Raw genomic sequence first — 21,753 nt, 5'->3', positions numbered from 1 at the left:
GCGCTCCTTCCCCAAACGTTTTGGGAGCTCCTGGGACAGGAAATACGGCAATTCGTCCAGGCAGCGTAGAAACAAAGAGATAAATATGGTAACGCGCACCTACATTTCCAAGGCCATTCTTTAAGCACGCATAAATTAAATATGTAATAGGTGCTGGGACCTAGTCATACTCAGGTGAATAAAACGCCCTCCCTATGTATCTCTATGAGGGAAGAGAAGAAAATTTTAAAATAGAAATATCCTCACCACTTCATCCTCCCAGTACATGAACTAGTTCATTAAAGTGAAACGTTCAAAGGAGACACCTTCTTGTCTTTAGGCTTTCCTCTTAGTTTTGGTAAGATTAACCAAAATGATAGAAAAGTGTCAGACTTGTACAAACAAACCTCAATCTTGAATACTTGCGAACTGAAAAAAAATCATTTCATTGGATAGAAACTATGTGTGTTTTGTTCCCTGGTACTAGCACTGTTTCTAAATCGAAGTACTTAGTCAATAGTTGTGGATGAATAAATTAATTGGATAAATTCTGCTCAAGCTATATGACTTTTTGTTGTTAAGGTGCTTGCGGAATGGAGCGGAAATGCTAGCAATTCCATGTACACACAGACCCGCGGTTTCGGGCCAGTTGAAATACACAAGGTTGAGTCCTTGCCTGAAAGTTTACCAATCCCGGGTAGCCTCATTCCACAACACCGCCATACAACGGAACTGAGTTTTCTCCCGGTCCCCCAACTTTACTCTGAGGGGTTAACGAAGGGATTAACTGGCATTGAACTTTTAGACAGGCGAAAAGGAAAAAGTTATTTAGTAAACAAAACTGCGCTCCTTCACAAGTGCTGGTTTCCTAGCTAGGAGTCTGAGCTCTTTACGTCCAATTTTCCCGCTTCCCACTGTCGCCAAACCAAAGTTAAAATGAGTCCTCTAGTCCTCTACGCGCGCCTCAAAATGACCCCTCAGGAGAGCGGTAGGGGTGATGTCATCGCTGCGCGACGACAGGAAATAAGATCCTGTCCTGTGCAGCTCGGGGTTCCGAGCTTCTGCCTCAGACATCGCGGCGATCTCTTCTCCCCTCCAATCCTATCCGTGATGGACGATGCCCGCGAGTCGCCCTCCGACAAAGGTGGAGAGACAGGGGAGTCGGATGAGACGGCCGCTGCGTCCGGGGACCCGGGGGCTACCGACACGGATGGAATCCCAGAGGAAACTGACGGAGACGCAGATGCGGACTTGAAAGAAGCTGCAGCGGAGGAAGGCGAGGTAGGAAGAGATGTATTGATGAGGCTGAAGGAATACCCAGAGATTGTGTTACTGGGTGCTTGCCGGGCTTCTCTTTAGTCCCTCCCAAGTTACGAGAACTCGAACTCACCAGAACTCCCTCCAGATGGTTAATCTTGAGGGGGAAGAGAGCGGACGACCAAACAGAACTCCACTGCTGGTTCGGTTCCAGAGGCTCAAGCACTGCGTTAATATTTTTAGTCTTGTCTTTAGGGATTAAAGCTACTTCTAAGGGAGTTTTAATAGCCTATTGGCTTTGGTGGTGAGGAAACGGATCCAGTGTCACACTGAGACGTAGTGCAAGAGCTAAAACCCAGGATTCGTAGCACCCCTTTCACCGCAATATGGTTCCTCTTAGATGTTAAGACAACTTTTTTTCTTTATAGGAAGGAAGGTCGATCAAACCTGTCAAAGGGAGATAGACTTTTATAGAGTTACAGGTTAAATCGAACACAATTTAACCTGTAAGTGTCGCCCGGGCTGTAGTACAATGGCGCGATCTCTGGCTCACTGCAACCTCCGCCTCCCGGGTTCACGCGATTCTCTTGCTTCAGCCTCCCAAGTAGCTGGGATTACAGGCTCACACCACCATGCCCGGCTAATTTTTGTATTTTTAGTAGAGACGAGATTTTACCATGTTGGCCAGGCTGGTCTCGAACTCCTGACCTCGTGATCCGCCCGCCTCGGCCTCCCAAAGTGCTGGGATTACAGGCATGAGCCACAGCACCAGGTGATCAGGGACCCATCAGTTGGTTCTGGTGTTTTTATGCTACAGAGAGTTCAGCAGTGTTGCCTAGCTGAACATCTGTAAGGACCAGAAACTCATCGTTCTCTGGATTACATTTCTAGAAGTAGAATCTTGGGGTCTTAGAGCTAGAAGGGATTTAAGAGATCGTGGGGTGAACAGTAGATTAGATGGAAATAGCCTTTCAGAGCATAAAGTTGCATAAAAATGTATAAAGTAAGAACTTTTAGAAAAAGAGAAAATTTGGCCGGGCGCGGTGGCTCACGCCTGTAATCTTTGGGAGGCGGAGGTGGGTGGATCGCCTGAGGTCAGGAGATCCCCAATATGGGGAAACCCTGTCTCTACTAAAAATACAAAAATTAGCTGGGCATGGTGGCAGGCGCCTGTAATTCCGGCTACTTAGGAGGCTGAGGCACAAGAATCGCTTGAACCTGGGAGGCAGAGGTTGCAGTGAGATCGCACCACTGCACTCCAGCTTGGGTGCCAGAGTGAAACTTCGTCTGGAAAAATGAAAAAGAGAACATTTGACAAAAGTATTTTAAGGCAGATTTCTTTTTTTGTTTTTGTTTTTGAGACTGAGTACTCGCTCTGTCGCCCAGGCTGGAGTGTGCAGTGGCGCGATCTCGGCTCACTGCAAGCTCCTTTAAGGCAGTTTTTGTTTGTTGAGACAAGGTCTCACTCTGTCACCCAGCCTGGAGTGCAGTGGCACAGTCTCTGCCTCCTGGGCTCAAGCAACCCTCTTATCTCAGCCTCCCCAGTAAGTGGGATTGCAAGCATACTGCACCATGCTCAGCTGAAGTTTTTGTTTTGTTTTATTTCGTTTTTGAGACGGAGTCTCGCTCTGTTGCCCAGGCTGGAGTGCAATGGCGCAATCTCGGCCTACTGCAACCTCTGCCTCCCAGGCTCAAGTGATTCTCCTGCCTCAGCCTCCCCAGTAACTGGGATTACAGGCACGTGCCACTGTGCGCAGCTAATTTTTGTATTTTTAGTAGAGCTGAGGTTTCACCAAGTTGCCCAGGCTGGTCTTGAACTCCTGACCTCGTGATCCATCTGCCTCAACCTCCCAAAGTTCTGGGATTATAGGCATGAGCCACTGCACCTGGCCAGCTAAAGGTTTTTTAAATATTGTTTTGGTAGAGACAAGGTCTCACTATATTGCCCAGTCCGGTCTCCAACTCATTGAGCTCAAGTAATCCTCCCGCCTCAGCCTCCCTAAGTGCTAAGATTACAGGTGGGAGCCACCAGGCCTGGCCAAGAAGGAAACTTTAAAACAGGTGTCAAGGACAGCAAGGATTTGAATAATTAGCTTGGTACACTAGAGAGCTCACTACATATATAAATTTGCACCGAACAGAGGATAAAATTATGTTGTTTCTGAAACACTTTTAAAAATCAATCATGTACTAGACCATGAAGAAAAATATGAATTCTTAAAAGTAGAAATCATAACAGGCCACATCTTGTTAATGCAATGCGTTAAAACTTGAAATTACCTACAAAAAGCTTCTCCCCCACCAAAAAAGAACCCCCTGGAAATTTTAAACTATTCCGACTAAAGAAATTAATAGAACACTTCATCAAATTACATGGGATTTGACCAAAGCTTTATTTAAAGAAAAATGTATAGCCTTACATATTTTTATTAACAACCAGAAGATATTGCAAATAAGCACCTAACTCAAGAGACCAGAAAAAGGGCCTAGTGGAGTGGGTCACACCTACAGACCTAGCTACCTGGCAGGCTGACACAGGAGGATCACTTGAGGCTGCAGTGAGCTATGATCCAGCCTGGGCAACAGAGTGAGTCTGGGGAAAAAACGAACAGGCCGGGCGCGGTGGCTCAAGCCTGTAATCCCAGCACTTTGGGAGGCCGAGACGGGCGGATCACGAGGTCGGGAGATCGAGACCATCCTGGCTAACACGGTGAAACCCCGTCTCTACTAAAAAATACAAAAAAACTAGCCGGGCGAGGTGGCGGGCGCCTGTAGTCCCAGCTACTCCGGAGGCTGAGGCAGGAGAATGGCGTAAACCCGGGAGGCGGAGCTTGCAGTGAGCTGAGATCCGGCCACTGCACAACAGCCTGGGCGACAGAGGGAGACTCCGCCTCAAAACAAACAAACAAACAAACAAAAAACAACAGATAAAGAACAAAATAAATCAGAAGAGTGTAGGAACAAGGAGTTAATAAGGATACAAGTAGACACTAATGAATTAGCACATTAAAAAACATAAATGATAAAATTAAAACCTGATTACTTAAAATGTAAATGTACATTACAAAATAGGAAAGGCTACAGGCACTAATATGGAGGTCTTTAAAGCTGTAAAGACATTTAGTGTTCAAGTTTAGGCCAAATAAATGTGAAAATCTGAGACAAACAGGTGAATTTTTAAAGAAAATACAAACCACCAAACTTGAAGCGCAAAGAAGTTAGAAAACTTGTATAAATCGGTAAGTAAAAAGAAATTGAAAAGATTGTCAAAGATAGACTACCTTAATCCCATCTATTCCCATATTCCTGTATGAGTTTAAATTTGAATTCCTCTTTAGGGACAAGTTAAATCTCATTAATGAGTTTTGTAGTATACTTATGGTTCTACATTAAGTCAGGGGGGTGAAGTTTGGATTTGATTTTTATTGTTATAAACAGGCAGTTTTTTAAGTTCAGGGGGTACATGTGCAGGATGTGCAGGTTTTGTTACATAACTAAATGTGTGTCATAGGGGTTTGTTGTATAGATTATTTCATCTCCCAGGTATTAAGCCATTAGTTATTTTTCATGATCCTTTCCCTCCTGCCACCCTTTACCCTCCCATAAACCCCAATGTGTGTTCCCCTCTATGTGTCCATGTGTTCTCATCATTTAGTTCCCACTTATTAGTGAGAACATGCAGTATTTGGTTTTCTGTTCCCACATTAGTTTGCTAAAGATAATGGCCTCCAGCTCCATCCATGTCCCTGCAAAGGACATGATCTCCTTCTTTTTTATGGCTGTATAGTATTTCATGATGTATACTGGAAAATACATTTTCTTTATCCAGTCTATCACTGATGGGCATTTAGGTTGATTCCATGTCTTTGCTATTGTCAATAGCACTGCAATGAACATAAGTGTGGATGTGTCTTTATAATAGAACAATTTATATTCCTGTGGGTATATACCCAGTAATGGGACTGCTGGGTCAAATGGTAATTCTGTCTTTAGGTCTTTGTGGAATTGTCACACTGCCTTCCTCAATGGTGAACTGATTTATACTCCAACCAAGAGTTTAAAAGCTTTCCTTTGCCTCCACAACCTTGCCAGTATCTGTTATTTTTTGACTTTTGAATGATAGCCATTCTGACTGATATGAGACAGTATCTCATTATGGTTTTGATTTGCATTTCTCTAATCAGTGATGCTGAGCTTTTTTTCATATGATTTTTGACCACAGGTATGTCTTCTTTTGAGAAGTGTCTTTGCCTACCTTTTAATGGGGTATAAACAGGCATTTATTAAACATCCAGCATAAGTAAAATTGTGTTAAATGCTGATGGGGGAGAGATATAAATAATAAGAGACAAACCTATCTTCAAAAAGACTAGTAATGTGAAATAAACATTTGCATGAAACAGTAGGATTGAAGGATAAGAACAAAAGAGCAAATTGAAATAAACACTGTTTTAATGAGAAGGGGCCTCCTTTTTAATATTCTTTCCATATGGAATCATCAGCAGTAAAGAGATCTATAGATCTGAAAGCAGAAGAGCCGGCTGGATGGAGGGGCTTTGCTGACATCCCCTGTAAAGAATACGGTCAGAAGAGTGGGGCCAGAGGGAGAGTGGTTTTCACCATCCTTGGCATTTCATCACCCTTGTAAACAGATACTGGAGCTGTGCTCAGAGCCGAACTGGAAAACTAGATTATTTAGCAGGTTTTCTTTCCACGGCTGAGCCATAATCTTCCCTTAGGAGAGATACTGTATCTTATCCTTGATGGTACAGTCAGTGCCTAAAACTGAAAAACTACTCAATAAATGGATTTGTTGTTTTATAATAAGGATAATGTCTTCTTACTTTGCCCAAGCCTCGAAAGTAGGCCAAATATGTAATAGAGTTTCTTTCATCTTCCCAGCTCAAGAGTCAGGATGTGTCAGATTTAACAACAGTTGAAAGGGAAGACTCATCATTACTTACTCCTGCAGCCAAAAAACTGAAAATAGATACCAAAGAAAAGAAAGAGAAGAAGCAGAAAGTAGATGAAGATGAGATTCAGAAGATGCAGTAAGTCACTTTCTTATCATTCCCCATTTCAAGGCTCTCACTTGACCACACAAATTTAATAAATTTTTCTTGGTATTTAAATTTTCTTTTATAAACTCAAAAGAAAATAAAACGATTAATACATTATGGCTGGGCATGGTGGCTCACGCCTATAATCCCATAATCCCAACATTTCAGAAGGCCAAGGTGGGAGGATTTCTTGAGGCCCAAGTTTGAGACCAGCCTGGGCAACATAGTGAAACCCTATCTCTAATGTTATGTTACATTACATTACGGTTGTTTTTTCTTTTTTTTTTTTTTTTTTTTTTGAGACAGAGTCTTACTGTGTTGCCCAGGATGGAGTACAATGGTATGATCTCAGCTCACTGCAGCCTCTGCCTCCTGAGTTCAAACAATTCTCATGCCTCAGCCTCCCGAGTAGCTGGGACTACAGGCATGCACCACCATGCCTGGCTAATTTTTGTATTTTTAGTAGAGACAGGGTTTCACTATTTGGCCAGGCTGGTCTTGAACTCATGACCTCAGGTGATCTGCCTGCCTCAGCCTCCCAAAGTGCTGGGATGACAGGCATGAGCCACTGCGCCTGGCCTCTATTTAAAAAAATTTTTTTTTTGAGACGGAGTTTCGCTCTCATGGCTCAGGCTGGAGTGTAGCGGCGGGATCTCTGCTCACTGCAACCTCCACCTTCCGGTTTCAAGCGATTCTCCTGCCTCAGCCTCCCAGGTAGCTGGGACTACAGGCGCCCGCCACCATGCCTGGCTAATTTTTGTATTTTTAGTAGAGACAGGGTTTCACCATGTTGGCCAGGCTGGTCTCAAACTCCTGACCTCGTGATCAGCCCGCAGAGTTCACTCTAAGTATATAGTTGGGTATAATGTTTGGGTATGTACCTTTTCAAAGTTTTTTTAGATGTTTGATATGTATAGCTAAATATTTTCATGTCAGTAAATTTGCTCATAAATCATAATTTTTAATGGCTACAATTGAATCCCATTATGTTGTTGAACTATAATTTAACCAATCCCTATAGTGGTTCTGGTTGGGTATTTGTACTTTTGACATTATGATGAGGATCTTTGGACATATCTTTGCATACTTGTCCATTACTTCCTAAGATAAATTCCTAGAGGTATAATTGCTAATTCAAATAGTATGAACATTTTCAAAGGCTTTTCATATGTATTTCCAAATTTCTCTCCAAAAAGGTGTTCCAGTTCACTCTGCCAGCATGTGTGAGTTTGTGTCCCATATTCTAATACCATTCTTTTTTTAATAGTGGTCTGATTTATGAAAAATGTTATCTATGAAAATATTTCCTTAGTTAATAATGTTGTTTCCCCCATGTTGGTTGACCATTGGTATTTTTGTAAATTTCCTGTTCATATATTTTGTTCATTTTCAAAAATTGATATGGCCCCTTCATTCGTTTGAAAGAATTATACATTAGGAGTATTAACTGTTTCCACATATTTTGCAGATATTTCTCCTAAATCTGTTAATGTTGAAAACTACTGGTTTGATCATAAATTTGTATATTAAATTTTTACCATCAGTATGAAATTCAGTAAGGTAGAGTTATGGAGATAGAGTCTACTGCTGAAAACACAGTCTGTATAGTATGATACAGTGACCCAATGTTGTTCTTTTTGTTAACAGGTAAGAAAAGAAGTTTTTATTTTATGTTTTCTCAAATTCCTTTGGAGTAGAAGTGTTTTATCTTCATTCCTCAAGGCACCAAGCCTAATGCCATTGACCCCTTAAGAATTCATTTTTGAATTGTCTGAGACTTTTATTGACTTAATAATATCTTTAGTATTCATTCTTACAAGTTAACTTAGTTACCTGGATCTTTGTTTAGAATCCTGGTTTCTTCTTTTTCTGAGGAGCAGCTGAACCGTTATGAAATGTATCGCCGCTCAGCTTTCCCTAAGGCAGCAATCAAAAGGGTAAGGATGGACCACCACACTTCATCTCCATCATGTTTTAGAACTGAACTCAAGAGCCATGTCCATTGGCATTTGAAGTGAGGTGTTAGACAAGTCAGTGGATTATTTAGGTGGGGAAAAAAAATGCACCTCAATTATTTTACTTTTCCTGTGAATTATTTGGTACTGTGTTCCAAAGCCCGTCTTTGACTATTGTAGTCATGGAGTCTTTCTCTTTCTTTCAAGCTGATCCAGTCCATCACTGGCACCTCTGTCTCTCAGAATGTTGTTATTGCTATGTCTGGTATTTCCAAGGTTTTCGTCGGGGAGGTGGTAGAAGAAGGTGAGTAGTGTTGGTTACAAATACGGGATTGTACCTGTGGTGGTCTTATTTTTAAGAATATCTATACAAAGGAGCTTATTAAAGGACCTGTGGGAGTTCTCATTTGCATTTGAAGTTGACCAAGTGGGGAGCCCTGTATTCAGGAGAACATGACCATTATTCCTTGCAAGTTTCAATAACAGATGGCAAGGAACCATCTGGGAAATCCCCTCCCTGATTCCTTTCTCAGCCCAGGGTGACAGAAGTAGACTTTGTATTTTCTGCAGTGGACTTTGCTCATTTCTGCTGCCAAAAGTAAAGATACAAGAAAAGCAATCACAGGGCTGACCTATGTGGGATGGTTAGTTGTCCCTAATGTTGTGATCCCTGGGAACTGCCTGCCCCCTTTATTGAGTAAAAAGCCTGGCTGTTTCCCATTGCTACTCTGACTGGTGAAATCTTTTTTTTTTTTTTTTAATTTATTTTTTTAAGCAGGAGATAGATACTTTTAAATTATCATTTTTTGAGACAGGGTTTCGCTCTGTCACCCAGGCTGGAGTGCAGTGGTGTGATCTTTATTTTTTCTTTTAATACTTTTTACGTTTCCTTTTACAAATCAGAAATTTAGATGGTGTACAAAATGAGATGGTAACAGTGGTGTGATCATAGCTCACTACAACCTCAAACTCCTAGGCTCAAAGGATCCTCCTGCCTCAGCCTCCCAAGTAGCTGGGACCGTAGACATGTACTACCACACCTGGCTAATTTTTATTTTTATATAGTTATTTGGGACAGGGTCTCACTCTGTTACCCAGGCTAGAGTGCCTTGATCATGCGATCACAGCTTACTGCAACAGTGAGCTCCTGGACTCAGGTGATTCTCCTGCCTCAGCCTGAGTAGTTGAGACCATAGGTGCACACCACTACCCCTGGCTAATTTTCAAATTTTTTTGTAGAGACAAGGTTTTGCCATGTTGCCCAGGTTGGTCTCAAACTCCTGGGCTCAAGCAATCCTCCCACCTTGGCCTCCCTAACTGCTGGGATTACAGGCATGAGCCACAGCATATGGCCTATAGGAAATATATTTTAAACTGTTGTCTATGATAAAGCCTGTTATGAGATGTTATACTAAAAACATCTTCTCTTAAAAAGGAAAAATGTTTTGGTTTATTTCCTTAGCAAGCTTAAGAAAAGTTAACGAGAATTACAGGACTTAAAAGGATTATGTGATTAGTAAATTATTGTATGATAATCAGACTTTCTACTTACCCTCTGTTTAGCACTGGATGTATGTGAGAAGTGGGGAGAAATGCCACCACTACAACCCAAACATATGAGGGAAGCCGTTAGAAGGTTAAAGTCAAAGGGACAGATCCCTAACTCGAAGCACAAAAAAATCATCTTCTTCTAGACCAAAGTCTAGAAAGGCCTATATTACTGACGGAAGAAGTATTGGTTCCAGACTTCCTAGAAGACTGTCTGCACTGGTGCTTTAGTATCTCAGGCCTCCCAGGATTCCATGATGATTTTAACATCTTTCTCAAAACTCTGATATTTATCACACCTAGAAACTATGTAGCCTGATTGATACTTGCCTTGACTAAATTTTGGGACCTCTTGGGGCATTTTGAAGTATTTAACTGTCTTGGCCCGCTGGAAGAAGATGTATGGGCCATAGGCATCTTCTGGACAGGGGAACTGCTTTCAGAGAGAAAACCTTTCCAAGAGAGTTTTGTTTTGTTTTGAGATAGGGTCTTGCTCTGTCACCTAGGCTGGAGTTCAGCGGCATGACTGCAGCCTTGAATTCCTGGACTTAAGTGACCCTCCCGCCCCAGTCTCCTGAGTAGCTAAGACTACAGGCACGCACTACTGTGCCCAGCTAACTTATTTTTATTTTTTATGGAGATAGGGTCTTGCTTTGTTGCCCAGGCTGGTCGTGAACTCCTGGCTTCAGGCAGTCCTCCTGCCTCAGCCTCCTCAAGTGTCGAGGGCTTGCATGGTTTCACATTGAAGTCTGAAGTTGCTGAGACTCAGGCTGTTTCTTACATCTGGTTTTGAGTAGATGAAACAACCAGAAACTTACTTGTATACTCCGCCATGAAGGGTGCGGCAATGGCAGCAATAGCGGAGTAACTGGTGCTTGTAAACATTTAAGATTCTCCTGTGGATTCTCACCAGAGTGATCATTAAACTGTTTTCCAACTTGCCCTAGGTGTATTCATTTTCTGTCTAGCTGGTTGGAATGGGAAGTTGGTCATTCTTTTTTGGTGTTCCAATACAACTGGTTTTGGCTATTTTGTGAAAATTTGAGCCCTTTTTCTAGTAGAACCATTAAACTCTTATCTCATAAAAGAGTACTTCAAGCACTGTTAAAAACAGTGTAATAATCTTCTCCCCCTAAGAGTGAAACGAAAATAAACAATATAAAAGCCCATATATTTCAGATTCTTATCAACAGATACACGACAACCATTATGGTTTAATACATTTAATTTGTTTTTCAGGTGGTTCACAGAACCAGTACACTCAAGGTTTGACTAGATATTGCAACATTAAAATTTCCCAATACTGACCAGGATTCTAGTTCATCAGATACATTCTCATTGTTTTCCTCAAATAGAGGTGAATGAAGTGACCTTTTTTGACAGTGATTAGCAGTAATAAGGCTACGATATGTAATTGGCAATCCCCAAGAATTCTTTCCTGTCTACCATTCAGTGTCATAGGGAGAAGGATTTTGAAGCTGTTCTCTTGTGAAGCTTTCCTGAGCATGTCTTAGTAAAGATTCTAATTCTGTTTAGCACCCTCAGTGGGGGAAACTGAATTAGATACTAAAAGTATCTTACATTAAAACCCATGGCTTTAAACATGTACTTAGCCAATGGAGAAGACACTTCAGTGGGGCATTCCACAAAGAAATGCTTTAAGACTCAGGCTACATCTTGAACAAAAATTAATAAACTGACAAAAAAGATACTCTCTCAGCTCTAACAGGAATCTTTTTAGAAGTCGTAGGAACTATATCTATGGCAGTTAGAGATACTGAACAAGGCTGAAACTTAATAAATAACAAGTGAGGAAGATCAAATCCCAAGTCTGGCCACTTAGCAAAGCCTCACTGTTAAAGGTGATCCAGGAGTGTTTCCCCTTGTGCCATGGGGAAAATAATCCCCATTCAATAGCTACTACCGATACCTACCCAGAGGTGCACGGGAATATTCCTATTCTGACAGAAGGTAGGGGAGCAACTAGGTAAAGGCCTTAGTCTCTGAAAGGATAGTCTTCACACCAGTTTCTCTCTGAAACCCTTAGTAATGACTATGACAAATCATGAGGCAGTGACACACCTTTTACTGTTCTCAAATAACAAGATGTCATCGAACTAACTTGTGTACCAAAGTTCAGTTGTTTCCATAGTTTTATGATCTTACTATAACTGATTTTAGAAGTTTAGGCAAATATTAAATAAGAGAAAAAAAAAAAAAGCGAGGGTAAAGGTTTGGAATGAAAAGTTCCCATATTACTATGGCAGTATTTCAAACTACCTTCTTTCCACTACCACCCATCCCCCAACCCCTGTTTACCACTAAGGGAAAAGTAATCTGAGTTAAATGGAAGCATTTAAGTTACAGGGGTATGTGAGGGGTGGTGTTTATCCCTTGTATATTCCATACACGGGAGCCATTCCTTTCAGAACCATAAAAAGTGGACATAAAGGCTGAAGCCCATGGCAAAATGAGGGTCAGATGAAATGTATGGTAAAGAGCAGCCATCATGTGAATAGAACCCACCTGTTTTATATCAGGAAAACCAGGTTAATTATTCCAGTGAGTTGAAAACAGAATTTGGGATTGATAGCCATCCTTGCAGCCCAGTTAAAGAAAGGATTTAAACTCTAGTCCATACACACTAAAGCATATACCCAGCACATGCATGTAAACAGGAAATGTAGACATCACAGATAATACATAGTTGTAAATGCTTCACAGCTGAATTGGTAATGTGCAGTGGCTGAAGTCTTTGAGGGACAGTGGTGCTATCTCTCCAAACATTTTCTTGAGGTATTGTTATTTCTTATTCCAAGTCTTGTAGCTCTAAGGCAGAAATCATAAGCAGTCCAAAAGGGCTGACACTGCTTTTTCCTTGCATATTTTCCTTTATACTTATCCTGAGGACTACCACCACTTCACATTTCTTCATTATGAACAGGAATATGAAATTAGGCAAGCTGATTTTTACTGAAATCCCATGGGATAATAACCCCATCACATTTCCTGAGGGAGAATTTCAAGACACAATGGCCAAAGCTGCCACATAAGGAAAGCCAGAATTTTTTTTTTTTTTTTGAGACGGAGCCTCGCTCAGCCGCCCAGGCTGGAGTGCTGTGGCCGGATATCAGCTCACTGCAAGCTCCGCCTCCCGGGTTCACGCCATTCTCCTGCCTCAGCCTCCCGAGTAGCTGGGACTACAGGCGCCCGCCACCTCGCCTGGCTAATTTTTTTGTATTTTTTAGTAGAGACGCGGTTTCACCGTGTTAGCCAGGATGGTATCAATCTCCTGACCTCGTGATCCGCCCGTCTCGGCCTCCCAAAGTGCTGGGATTACAGGCTTGAGCCACCGTGCCCGGCCGGAAAGCCAGAAATTCTAAGACTCCATTTGTCACATGGACAAGAGCTCTGGACTCCTTTAGAGAGCCAGAGACCTAACTGAGCTCCAGCCATTAAGAGGCTGGGCTTGGTACTTACTGGATATGTTTTTACTCCCTGCCCACAAGCACAAGTGTAGGTAAAAGTATACCAAGAAATGCCTATTCGACATTTTCTTTGCATGGAGGGATGCCAGAGGTATATGGTGGGTGAGGGGAGGAAAGGATAAGAGAATCAGAATATGATTTTAAACCAATTCAGGTGAGCCTAAGGTGGAATAATTATGTTTTCCAGCTACCAGATCTCCTTCCTCGCCCTTCAAGAACATTAGAGATGCCATACTTAAGACCAGTGATCCATTCAGATCAACATTCTGCCTTTGAAAGAGGCACTAAGGAGTAGTTTGTCAAGGGACACAGTTACCCTCTCAGTTGTATATTACCAAGTAGCCCTACTTTTCTCTAATTCCTTGTAGAAGGCTGTCATGCAAGGATTCCTCATAAACCTGCACCCATGTATAGTGTCTGCTGGCATCACTTCTTAGACAATGAGCTCCTTACATTTCTGATTTGCTATGAGAAGTGCTTTCTTTACTAAGGCTATGAGCTAGAGCCCTAGAGTTAGTAGTACAGGACCAGGTCCTTGCTCTTGATTGGATATTTAATCTAACTCCCCTCTGCTTTCATCTTTGCAGGATAGAGTCTATATTTTAAAGATGTGTCTTCATATGGATATACCTCCACCCCCTGATAATTTTGGCTGTTCTCTGGACCTTCCCTCCCTTCATCATGTATCTTGTAAATAAGGTCACTAGAAACACAGATAATTCGATCAAGACATATCCATGGTTTTGTATAAAGCTCTGTTCTCTGTTATCTCCAAAAGCCCTTCCTGATGATGCCCACAGGCCAATTACGCTTTTGGCCACAGCAGCTTGTTGATCTCTCCTCCCCCTCAGCAATGCTTCAGTTTCTTCCCTGAGTTCTAACAGTGTTCAGGTATATCAGTTGATAATTCTTCCATAAATACATTTCCTTATATTATGTTGAACCTCACCTGTCAGTTTTCTGAGTATTCTCAGCCCTGCTTATTGTAACCCTTCTGTGGTTTTGTGTTTTTTTGTTTGTTTGTTCTGAGATGGAGTCTCACTGTTGCCAGGCTGGAGTATAGTGGCGTGATCTCAGCTCACTGCAACCTCTGCCTCCCGGGTTCAAGTGATTCTCCTGCTTCAGCCTCTCGAATAGCTGGAACTACAGGCACCTGCCACCATGCCCGGCTAATTTTTGTATTTTTAGTGGAGATGGGGTTTCACCATGTTAGCCAGGATGGTCTCGATCTCCTGAATTTGTGATCTCCCCGCCTCAGCCTCCCAAAGTGCTGGGATTACAGACGTGAGCCACCGCGCACAGCTGGCTTTGTATTTTTTAAACCTCTTCTAGTCTACCTTTCACTGCCTGGAAGTAGTGACATTTGATTTCACTGTAAAATCCTACTTTTAGGTCATTTATAAAAATTTTAAATAAGGTTGAACCAAGCATCAAGCCTTAGGTAACTTCTCATTAGCATTTTCTCCAGAAAGATGTTTCTTTGTTCCTAAGTCTCTATTTCTTAAGCATGAAAAATTCCCACCATCCCATAGTAACTGGTGTTTCAAAAATTGCCTTAGTAAAGAAACTTAACAAAAGTCTGAATTGGGTCCTGTTCCTTGGTGAATACATTTTTTCTTTCTAGTCAAATGAAGTGTTGAGAGTGGGGAAGGAACAAAGAAATCTATGATTGGTTGTGATCTATTAGTTGTAAACACCACTGCAATTACATGTTTCTTTTTATCCTCATCAAACTAGAGTATGCAAGTCAAGCTTAATTTCCCATAAAAGAAACCTTTTCACTTTTCCTTCAATATGGAAAGGTGAATGGTCAAGACTTCAGCAACATCACTAAATTACTATTTTACCATCTTGCCAAGTAAAGGTAAGTTAACTGATGAACATCTGTCCAATTAACACAGCTTCAAGTGTATCACAGGGCAGTATGAATGAAGGGATAGAATTGGAGAAGAATTCAAAGGAAAGAAACAGGGTAATAGGTATTTTATAGGGCAGGGGGCAAAACCTAGCTGGGATGCAGGATTTTTGTTTTTTTAACTTGAGTCAAAATACATGATTTTGAAAAGCCACAGTGATGGAGGGAAGTGAGAGGCAACAGGCTGAGTTGTTTATGTAAAAGTTTAAAACACATTTTTAGCTCCCAGACCACCAAGTGCTGAGGAGAGAACTGGGAAGGTCACAGAGCTGGGAAAGCAGATGTGCCAAGGACCCCCGGCAGATGGAAGAGCCACTCAGCACAGCTGGGGAAGACAAGCAGGACTCCAGGTGGACAACAGGGGGCTCAGAAGCAAGCTCCCCCACTGACCCCTGGCATATCATGCCACCAACCTAGCTCAGAGTCAGAAAGTTTTTCTTGATTTAAATTTCAAATAAGTTGTATTACAGAGGGGAAAGATTAAATGACTGAGCCACTACTGTTGTTTACTTTCTACCATAGCATCACAATGATGAAAGTATAACAGAAAGGAAGCTTAACCTGGAAAAGTCTGATTGTTATCAGCCAAATTGATATGGGCTTGGTTCCTTTTCCCAAAAAGGCAGAGTCCAGGTCTCCCTTATTCTTGTGTCTCTCCTGCCCCCTTCTCCCACACTCCTCTGCTGGGCTATTTCCTGTTCCACTCCACTACCATGGCCAAAGCTCAGGCCAAGGACTTTACAGGTCTGCTATGGGAAGCTCTGGGACATGGAATCTTTGGTGGCTCTGTGGGTGACCGAGGAGGTGGGTACTTTTGCTTGTTCACACAGGCTTGTGAAGGAAGCAAATGTCCCTGCCATGAAACCATGAGGTGAAATGGCCCTACAGTGTTGAGAAGATTCCACCTAGTACACAGAGGGCCAAAAGGCTTTATACAGGCAAGACATGATGCTTGTGCCACACACAGGGCACACCCCAGTTTCCTGGGATACAGTCATGCCTTGCCCTTGTCCTCCATCCAAGTAAGAACAGCCAGTGGAAAGCACAAGTGAAGTGAGTGCTCCCCAGTCCCTCCGGCATCCGTAGTGACTTATTCAGCACTGGACAGTGCCCTCTGGCCTAGGTGGTGCTACTGCTGGTGATAGCCTCTCTCCTTGGCACAGATGGCTGAGCCACTGGTTTCAGAGCTCAAAGAAGGGGTTATATTTCCTAATCTCCTGAAGAAGTTTTTCTTTATCCTGGTTGGCATTGGCCAATGCTTGTTTAGTTTCTATAAGTTCTTTTTGTAGGATAGGCAGTTCTTTCACCTGAGGAACAATAAGTAGTTCACAGTTACATATGGTAATACCATCTTGCAACATCAGCCAGGAAAGGGAACAGGGAGAAAGAGTTCAAGGAGAAAAATCTACAAGTTAGGTCAATGATCAAGATGACCATTTATTTTCTAAGAGCTTGATTCCCTCTTCATAGTTCATTAGCAGGTGCAGTATGTTCTCAGCAACCATTCCTCTCCAGCTCCTGACATTTATCCTCTAGTCAGCACTTCTAGAAGCCGCTGCTAGGTGACAGGAACCCAAAACACCCACATGCAGGCAGCACATGCAACCTTTTTGCCCCCCAACCCTGGGTTTTACCAGCTTCGCAAGTATAGCCCCCAAGGGTTATGGGTAGGTACTGTTCTGTTAGGTCCTCACCTGCTGTTCAAAAACCTCTCCTGTGGGCACCAAAAACACCTGTTCTTTTGGGGGCTGTCTCTTCTCACTTTTAAGTACTTCAGCTGATGGTTTGTCCTGAGCAGCAGCTAGAGAAAACAAGTAAAGGTTCTAAGTGACAAATTGCTGCCAACTCCCAAACAGTTCCTAGGTGTCACCTATTCACTTTTAGGAGAAAAAAGAGGCAGAGAAACCAACAGGCTGACAAGCCTGACTCACCGCCTATGTGGAACACACCATCATCACTCCTCTTCAGCACAACATGTTCCATGGCCAGAGTGATGGGGATGGGTCCTGGAGATGTTGGATAGATGGGAGGGATATCATCCTGCAGGAAAGAGGGAAACCACATGATGCCCCCCACCAGCTCAGAGCAATTTAACACAACCCATGCTCCCATCATTCAGCTTGAAACAGCTTTATGCCAGTTTCTCCATACATTCTTGGAAGGTTTAAGAGGCATAGCAGATTCTCCCATCTAGAGATGGTGAAACTGAGGATCAGATAACCTGATGGCTTCCACGTGGTAATGCTGCATGTCAAAGACAGGGTTAGGGTTACAGACAAGGTCTCCTCACCTGAACCCTGGCTTTTCTGATAGCAACACACATTTACGTACCACTATAACACTGACAGAGAATGCAAATGTGTATTAGTATTTCTTCACTTGATCCTCATCATATTGTACAGTGAAAAGGGAAGAGGTTAACAGGTGTCACTGCTTCCTTGCTTGACAAAGTCCAGGGCAAAAACCAGTGTGCCCTTACACTGGCAAAAACCAAAGGTTCCTCACACCTTTAGGGTGATGCTGGAGTTCAGAAGCTCAATCTGCATGGGGACTACCACTGGGATCTCCTCATCCTCCAAGAAGGGCCCCAGGCCACTGAGCACCGAAGTGAGCAGCTCGAGGTCACAGCCATGAAGCAATAAATGCAGGAAGCCATTTTGTGAGGCCAGGGGGGAATGAACAGCAGCTCCAGGCCCCACCTCAAAGCGAAGGCCCACAGCTGGCCTGATGTAGCCAGTCTTCAAAGCTGAGGATTCCTGAAAGCAGGTACCTTTGCGAAGAAAGACAAGAAAGACAACTAATTAACTGCCAGGGAGTCTTCCAAGCACTTTATACATCAATATTCATAATAACCCTATGTCAAAGGAATATCATCATTCTTATCTGACTGAACTAAGTCACAAAGAATAACTTGCCCATAATTACATAATTAGTAAGTAGCAAGGAGACGATCTGAACCCAGGCAGTCTGATTGCCAAGTCCATGGGCTTAGATACTTTGCTATAATGCCTTGCAAAGTGCAAGAGAGATTAAGGACTGGCCTTGTTATGAATGTGAAGCAGTGGGCTAATGGCCAAGGAAAAGCTCTTAAAACATAGGACCCCCAAACTCTACTAAATTTGAATGTCTCCTCCTTTCTCTAAGTCTTCGTTTTCTCATCTATCCCTCATAAAGCAAAGCAGGATCTATGCTAATCTCTCCAAAACTCCAAACAGAACAATCTCAGGTGTAGCCAAGGATCTTGTGGAACAACTTACACATTTATGGAACTGCAAATTGGTGCAAACATTTTGCAAAACAATTTGGTATTATCTAGTAAAGTTGAAGTTGTGCCTACCCTAATGATCTAGAAATTATATTGTCAGAAATACAACCCTTGGGAAACTCTCAAACATATATTCCAAGAGACATGTACAAGGATGTTCACAGCAACCCTATTTGAAATTGGGGGGGGGAAAAAAAAAAAAAACTAGAAACAACCCAAATGTCTGTCCAGAATAGAATAAAAAAGTAAACAGGATAATGGGTACAGGGATATTTTGGGGGTGATGGAAATGTTCTAAAATTGGGTTGTGGTGGTTTCACAATTATAAAACTGTACACTTAAAATGAGTGAATTTTATGCTATGCAAATTATACTTCAATAAAGCTGTTTTCAAAAAGCAAACTGTGCTGTGCACAGTGGCTCATGCCTGTAATCCTAAGACTTTGGGAGGCTGAGGCGGGTGGATCACTTGAGTTCAAGAGTTCAAGACCATCCTGGGCAACATGGTGAAACTCGTGTAAAAATACAAAAAAAATAAGTCAGGCGTGGTGGCAGGCGCCTGTAGTCCCAGCTACTGAGGAGGCTGAGGCACGAGAATCACTTGAACCCGGGAGGCGAAGGTTGCAGTGAGCTGAGGTCACAACCACTGCACTCCAGCCTGTGCAACCCAGTGAGACTCTGCCTCAAAAAAAAAAAAAAAAGTGTATGTATACAATAACATTATATAGTAATGAAAAATGAATGAATTATAGCTAACTCAACAACCTAGAGGAATTTATAAGAGTATCACATTACTTGAAAGACGCAAATCACAAAAATAGTACAATCTATTATTCCATTCAGAAAAATATGAAAAAAGCTAAATAACACATTAATATAAACAAGCGTACAAATTATAAAGTAAAGCAAGATAACAATGAATACAAATTCAGGATAGTGATTACCTATGACAGGTAAGGGACAGAAGGAGGTTCAGGAGAGGGACTCCCAGAGACTTCAAAGGTAATGGTACTGTTGTATTAATTAGACTAGGTGGTAGGGCCGGGCATGGTGGCTCAGGCCTGTAATTCCAGCACTTTGGGAGGCTGAGGTGGACGGATCACTTGAGGCCGGGAGTTTGAGACCAGCCTGGTCAACATGGTAAAACCCCATCTCTACTGAAAATACAAAAATTAGCTGGGTGTGGTGGTGCTTGCCTGTATTCCCAGCTACTCAGGAGGCTGAGGCAAGAGAATTGCCTGAACCCGGGAGGCAAAGGTTGCAGTGCGTTGAATTTGTGCCACTGCACTCCAGCCTGGGCAACAGAGCAAGACTGTGTCTCACAAAAAATTTAAAAACAATAAAACAAACTAGGTGGTGGGTACACGGGTTCATTGTATTGTTATTATTTTATGCCTTACATATAAGTGTTCTTCAGTATCTACTCAATATTTTATTTTTTTTTAAGAGATAGGGTCTCACTCTAGCCCAGGCTAGAGTGCAGTGGTGCAATTATAGCTCACTGTAGTCTCAAACTTCTAGACTCACGTGATCCACTCACCTCAGCCTCCCAAGCAGCTAGAACTATAGGCATGCACCGCCACACCCAGCTAATTTTTTTTTTTTTTTTTTTAAAGACAGAGTCTCGCTCTCTCACCCAGGCTGGAGTGCAGTGACGCGATCTCGGCTCACTGCAACCTCCACCTCCCAAGTAGCTGGGATTATAGGTGCCTGCCACCACGCCCAGCTAATTTTTTTGTATTTTAGTAGAGATGAGGTTTTACCATGTTGGCCAGGGTGGTTTCAAATTCCTGACCTCAAGTGATCCACCTGCCTCAGCCTCCCAAAGTGCTAGGATTACAGGCGTGAGCCACCATGCCCGGCCTGTATTTTTTGTAGAGATGAGGTCTTGCTATGTTGCTCAGGCTGGTTTCCCGCCTCAGCTTCCCAGTGTGCTGGGATTACAGGCATGAGCCACCATGCCCAGCCTAAAAAAAAATACATACATATATATATATATATTTTGAGACAGAGTTTCACTGTGGTCACCCAGGCTGCAATGCAATGGCACGATCTCAGCTCACTACCACCTCCACCTCCCGGGTTCAAGCAATTCTCCTGCCTCAGCCTCCCAAGTAGCTAGAATTACAGGCACCCACCACCACGTCCAGCTAATTTTTATATTTTAGTAAAGATAGGGTTTCACCATGTTGGCCAGGCTGGTCTCAAACTCCTGACCTCAGGTGGTCCACCCACCTCAGCCTCCCAAAGTGCTGGGATTACAGGCATGAGCCACCATACCCAGCCAATAATTTTAAATGAAGTATGTAACATAAGCCCAGATTTTTCCTGTCATCTTTTATAAATAATAATTCACATCAAAGGACTGAATCTGAATGACAGAAGTTCCCTGATCAGATAGTTTTATGTTAAGAGATACACAAATGAAGTGGACGCTGTCCTCATGTATAAGCTCTAGGAGTACCTGGAAGTGAAGACGGAGACTAGCACAGTGAATGCAAAGCCCCAGAAAGCTCTGAGAGGCTCCTTGCAAAAAAGGCTTCAGTGGAGTTCTTCCTGCCCCAGTGGCTGCTGGAGAGAACTTGGCACTAGTAGAGTGGCTGCCCTTGGAGCCCAGTGACAAGTACAAGTTAAACTGTGGCTGTCCTACACAAGTCCCACGATCTGTTGTGGAATGACCACCATCCTTACCTGGGCACTGTCCACGCAGGAACTGCCAGAGTCCCACGATGCCCAGCTGCTGGAGGGTCAGTTCCTCTGCTTGCAGGGCCACAGTCAAGTCCTCACCACGTACCTCAATCCCAAAAGACACCTCGTTCACCTTCAGGACCACAACTGAGACCTATCAAAGGAGATTCTCTTAGTTTTAAGTCCCAAGCTCCCAGCCCAGAGCCTACCCTCTGCAGAGAAGAAAGCAGAGCAGCTGACCGGGTGGAAGACGAGGTCTTCTCCACTGGGTGAAACTGAACTGTTGGCTGCTGGTGACCCCTGGCCATAATTATTCACAAGAGGACTCTCTTGAACACCAGCATTATCTGGGACATTTGAAAGAGATCCTGGTGGAACAGATTCTAGACCAGACTCTGCATGAAAAAGAGGACAAATGAGTTCAAAAGTCAAAATATTCTGTTCAAATCCAACCTCTACAAACAATGACAATTGTAAAAATAAAACAAAATATTTATGGCATTCATGAGACAACTAGAAATTTGAGGACTCACTAGATATTTGATGAATTTATGAATTACTGTTAATTTTTTAAAGTGTAATGACATGTGGTCCCATT

General features: G+C 42.7%; 2 protein-coding genes across 6 annotated transcripts in view; one reads left to right on the top strand and one right to left on the bottom strand.

Moving 5' to 3' along the window:
* The first annotated feature begins 962 nt into the window (after window positions 1-962).
* TAF11 (TATA-box binding protein associated factor 11) lies at window positions 963-14,408 on the top strand. 3 transcript variants are annotated; one of them, XM_010389612.2, is made up of 6 exons: window positions 963-1,260; window positions 6,139-6,287; window positions 7,493-7,519; window positions 8,146-8,233; window positions 8,459-8,555; window positions 13,875-14,408. In XM_010389612.2, the coding sequence occupies exons 1-6, from the start codon at window positions 1,090-1,092 to the stop codon at window positions 13,877-13,879; spliced, it is 537 nt and encodes a 178-aa protein (XP_010387914.1). In that variant the 5' UTR covers window positions 963-1,089; the 3' UTR covers window positions 13,880-14,408. The 3 variants fall into 3 exon arrangements, with proteins under 3 accessions (XP_010387914.1, XP_010387912.1, XP_010387913.1); XM_010389610.2 differs by lacking the exon at window positions 13,875-14,408 and adding an exon at window positions 9,815-10,741; XM_010389611.2 differs by lacking the exons at window positions 7,493-7,519; window positions 13,875-14,408 and adding an exon at window positions 9,815-10,741.
* Window positions 14,409-16,111: 1,703 nt separating this feature from the next.
* UHRF1BP1 (UHRF1 binding protein 1) overlaps window positions 16,112-21,753 on the bottom strand; it is a 77,132-nt gene continuing 71,490 nt past the window's right edge. For 2 of the 3 annotated variants that reach the window (XM_010389615.2, XM_030929272.1), the window contains exons 16-21: window positions 21,396-21,550; window positions 21,159-21,309; window positions 17,710-17,972; window positions 17,134-17,242; window positions 16,897-17,003; window positions 16,112-16,509 (exon numbers count right to left, since the gene is read on the bottom strand). In XM_010389615.2, the coding sequence (XP_010387917.1) occupies window positions 16,384-16,509; window positions 16,897-17,003; window positions 17,134-17,242; window positions 17,710-17,972; window positions 21,159-21,309; window positions 21,396-21,550 (911 nt within the window). In that variant the 3' untranslated portion in view covers window positions 16,112-16,383. The remainder of the gene's footprint in view (window positions 16,510-16,896; window positions 17,004-17,133; window positions 17,243-17,709; window positions 17,973-21,158; window positions 21,310-21,395; window positions 21,551-21,753) is intronic. The other variant, XM_030929271.1, reaches the window with a different exon arrangement.

This window comes from Rhinopithecus roxellana, chromosome 4, assembly GCF_007565055.1.
Source record: "Rhinopithecus roxellana isolate Shanxi Qingling chromosome 4, ASM756505v1, whole genome shotgun sequence".
In the NCBI taxonomy this organism is placed as follows: domain Eukaryota; kingdom Metazoa; phylum Chordata; class Mammalia; order Primates; family Cercopithecidae; genus Rhinopithecus; species Rhinopithecus roxellana.
Note: the sequence above shows the minus strand (reverse complement) of the source record. Positions and strands in the feature narration are given on the sequence as shown.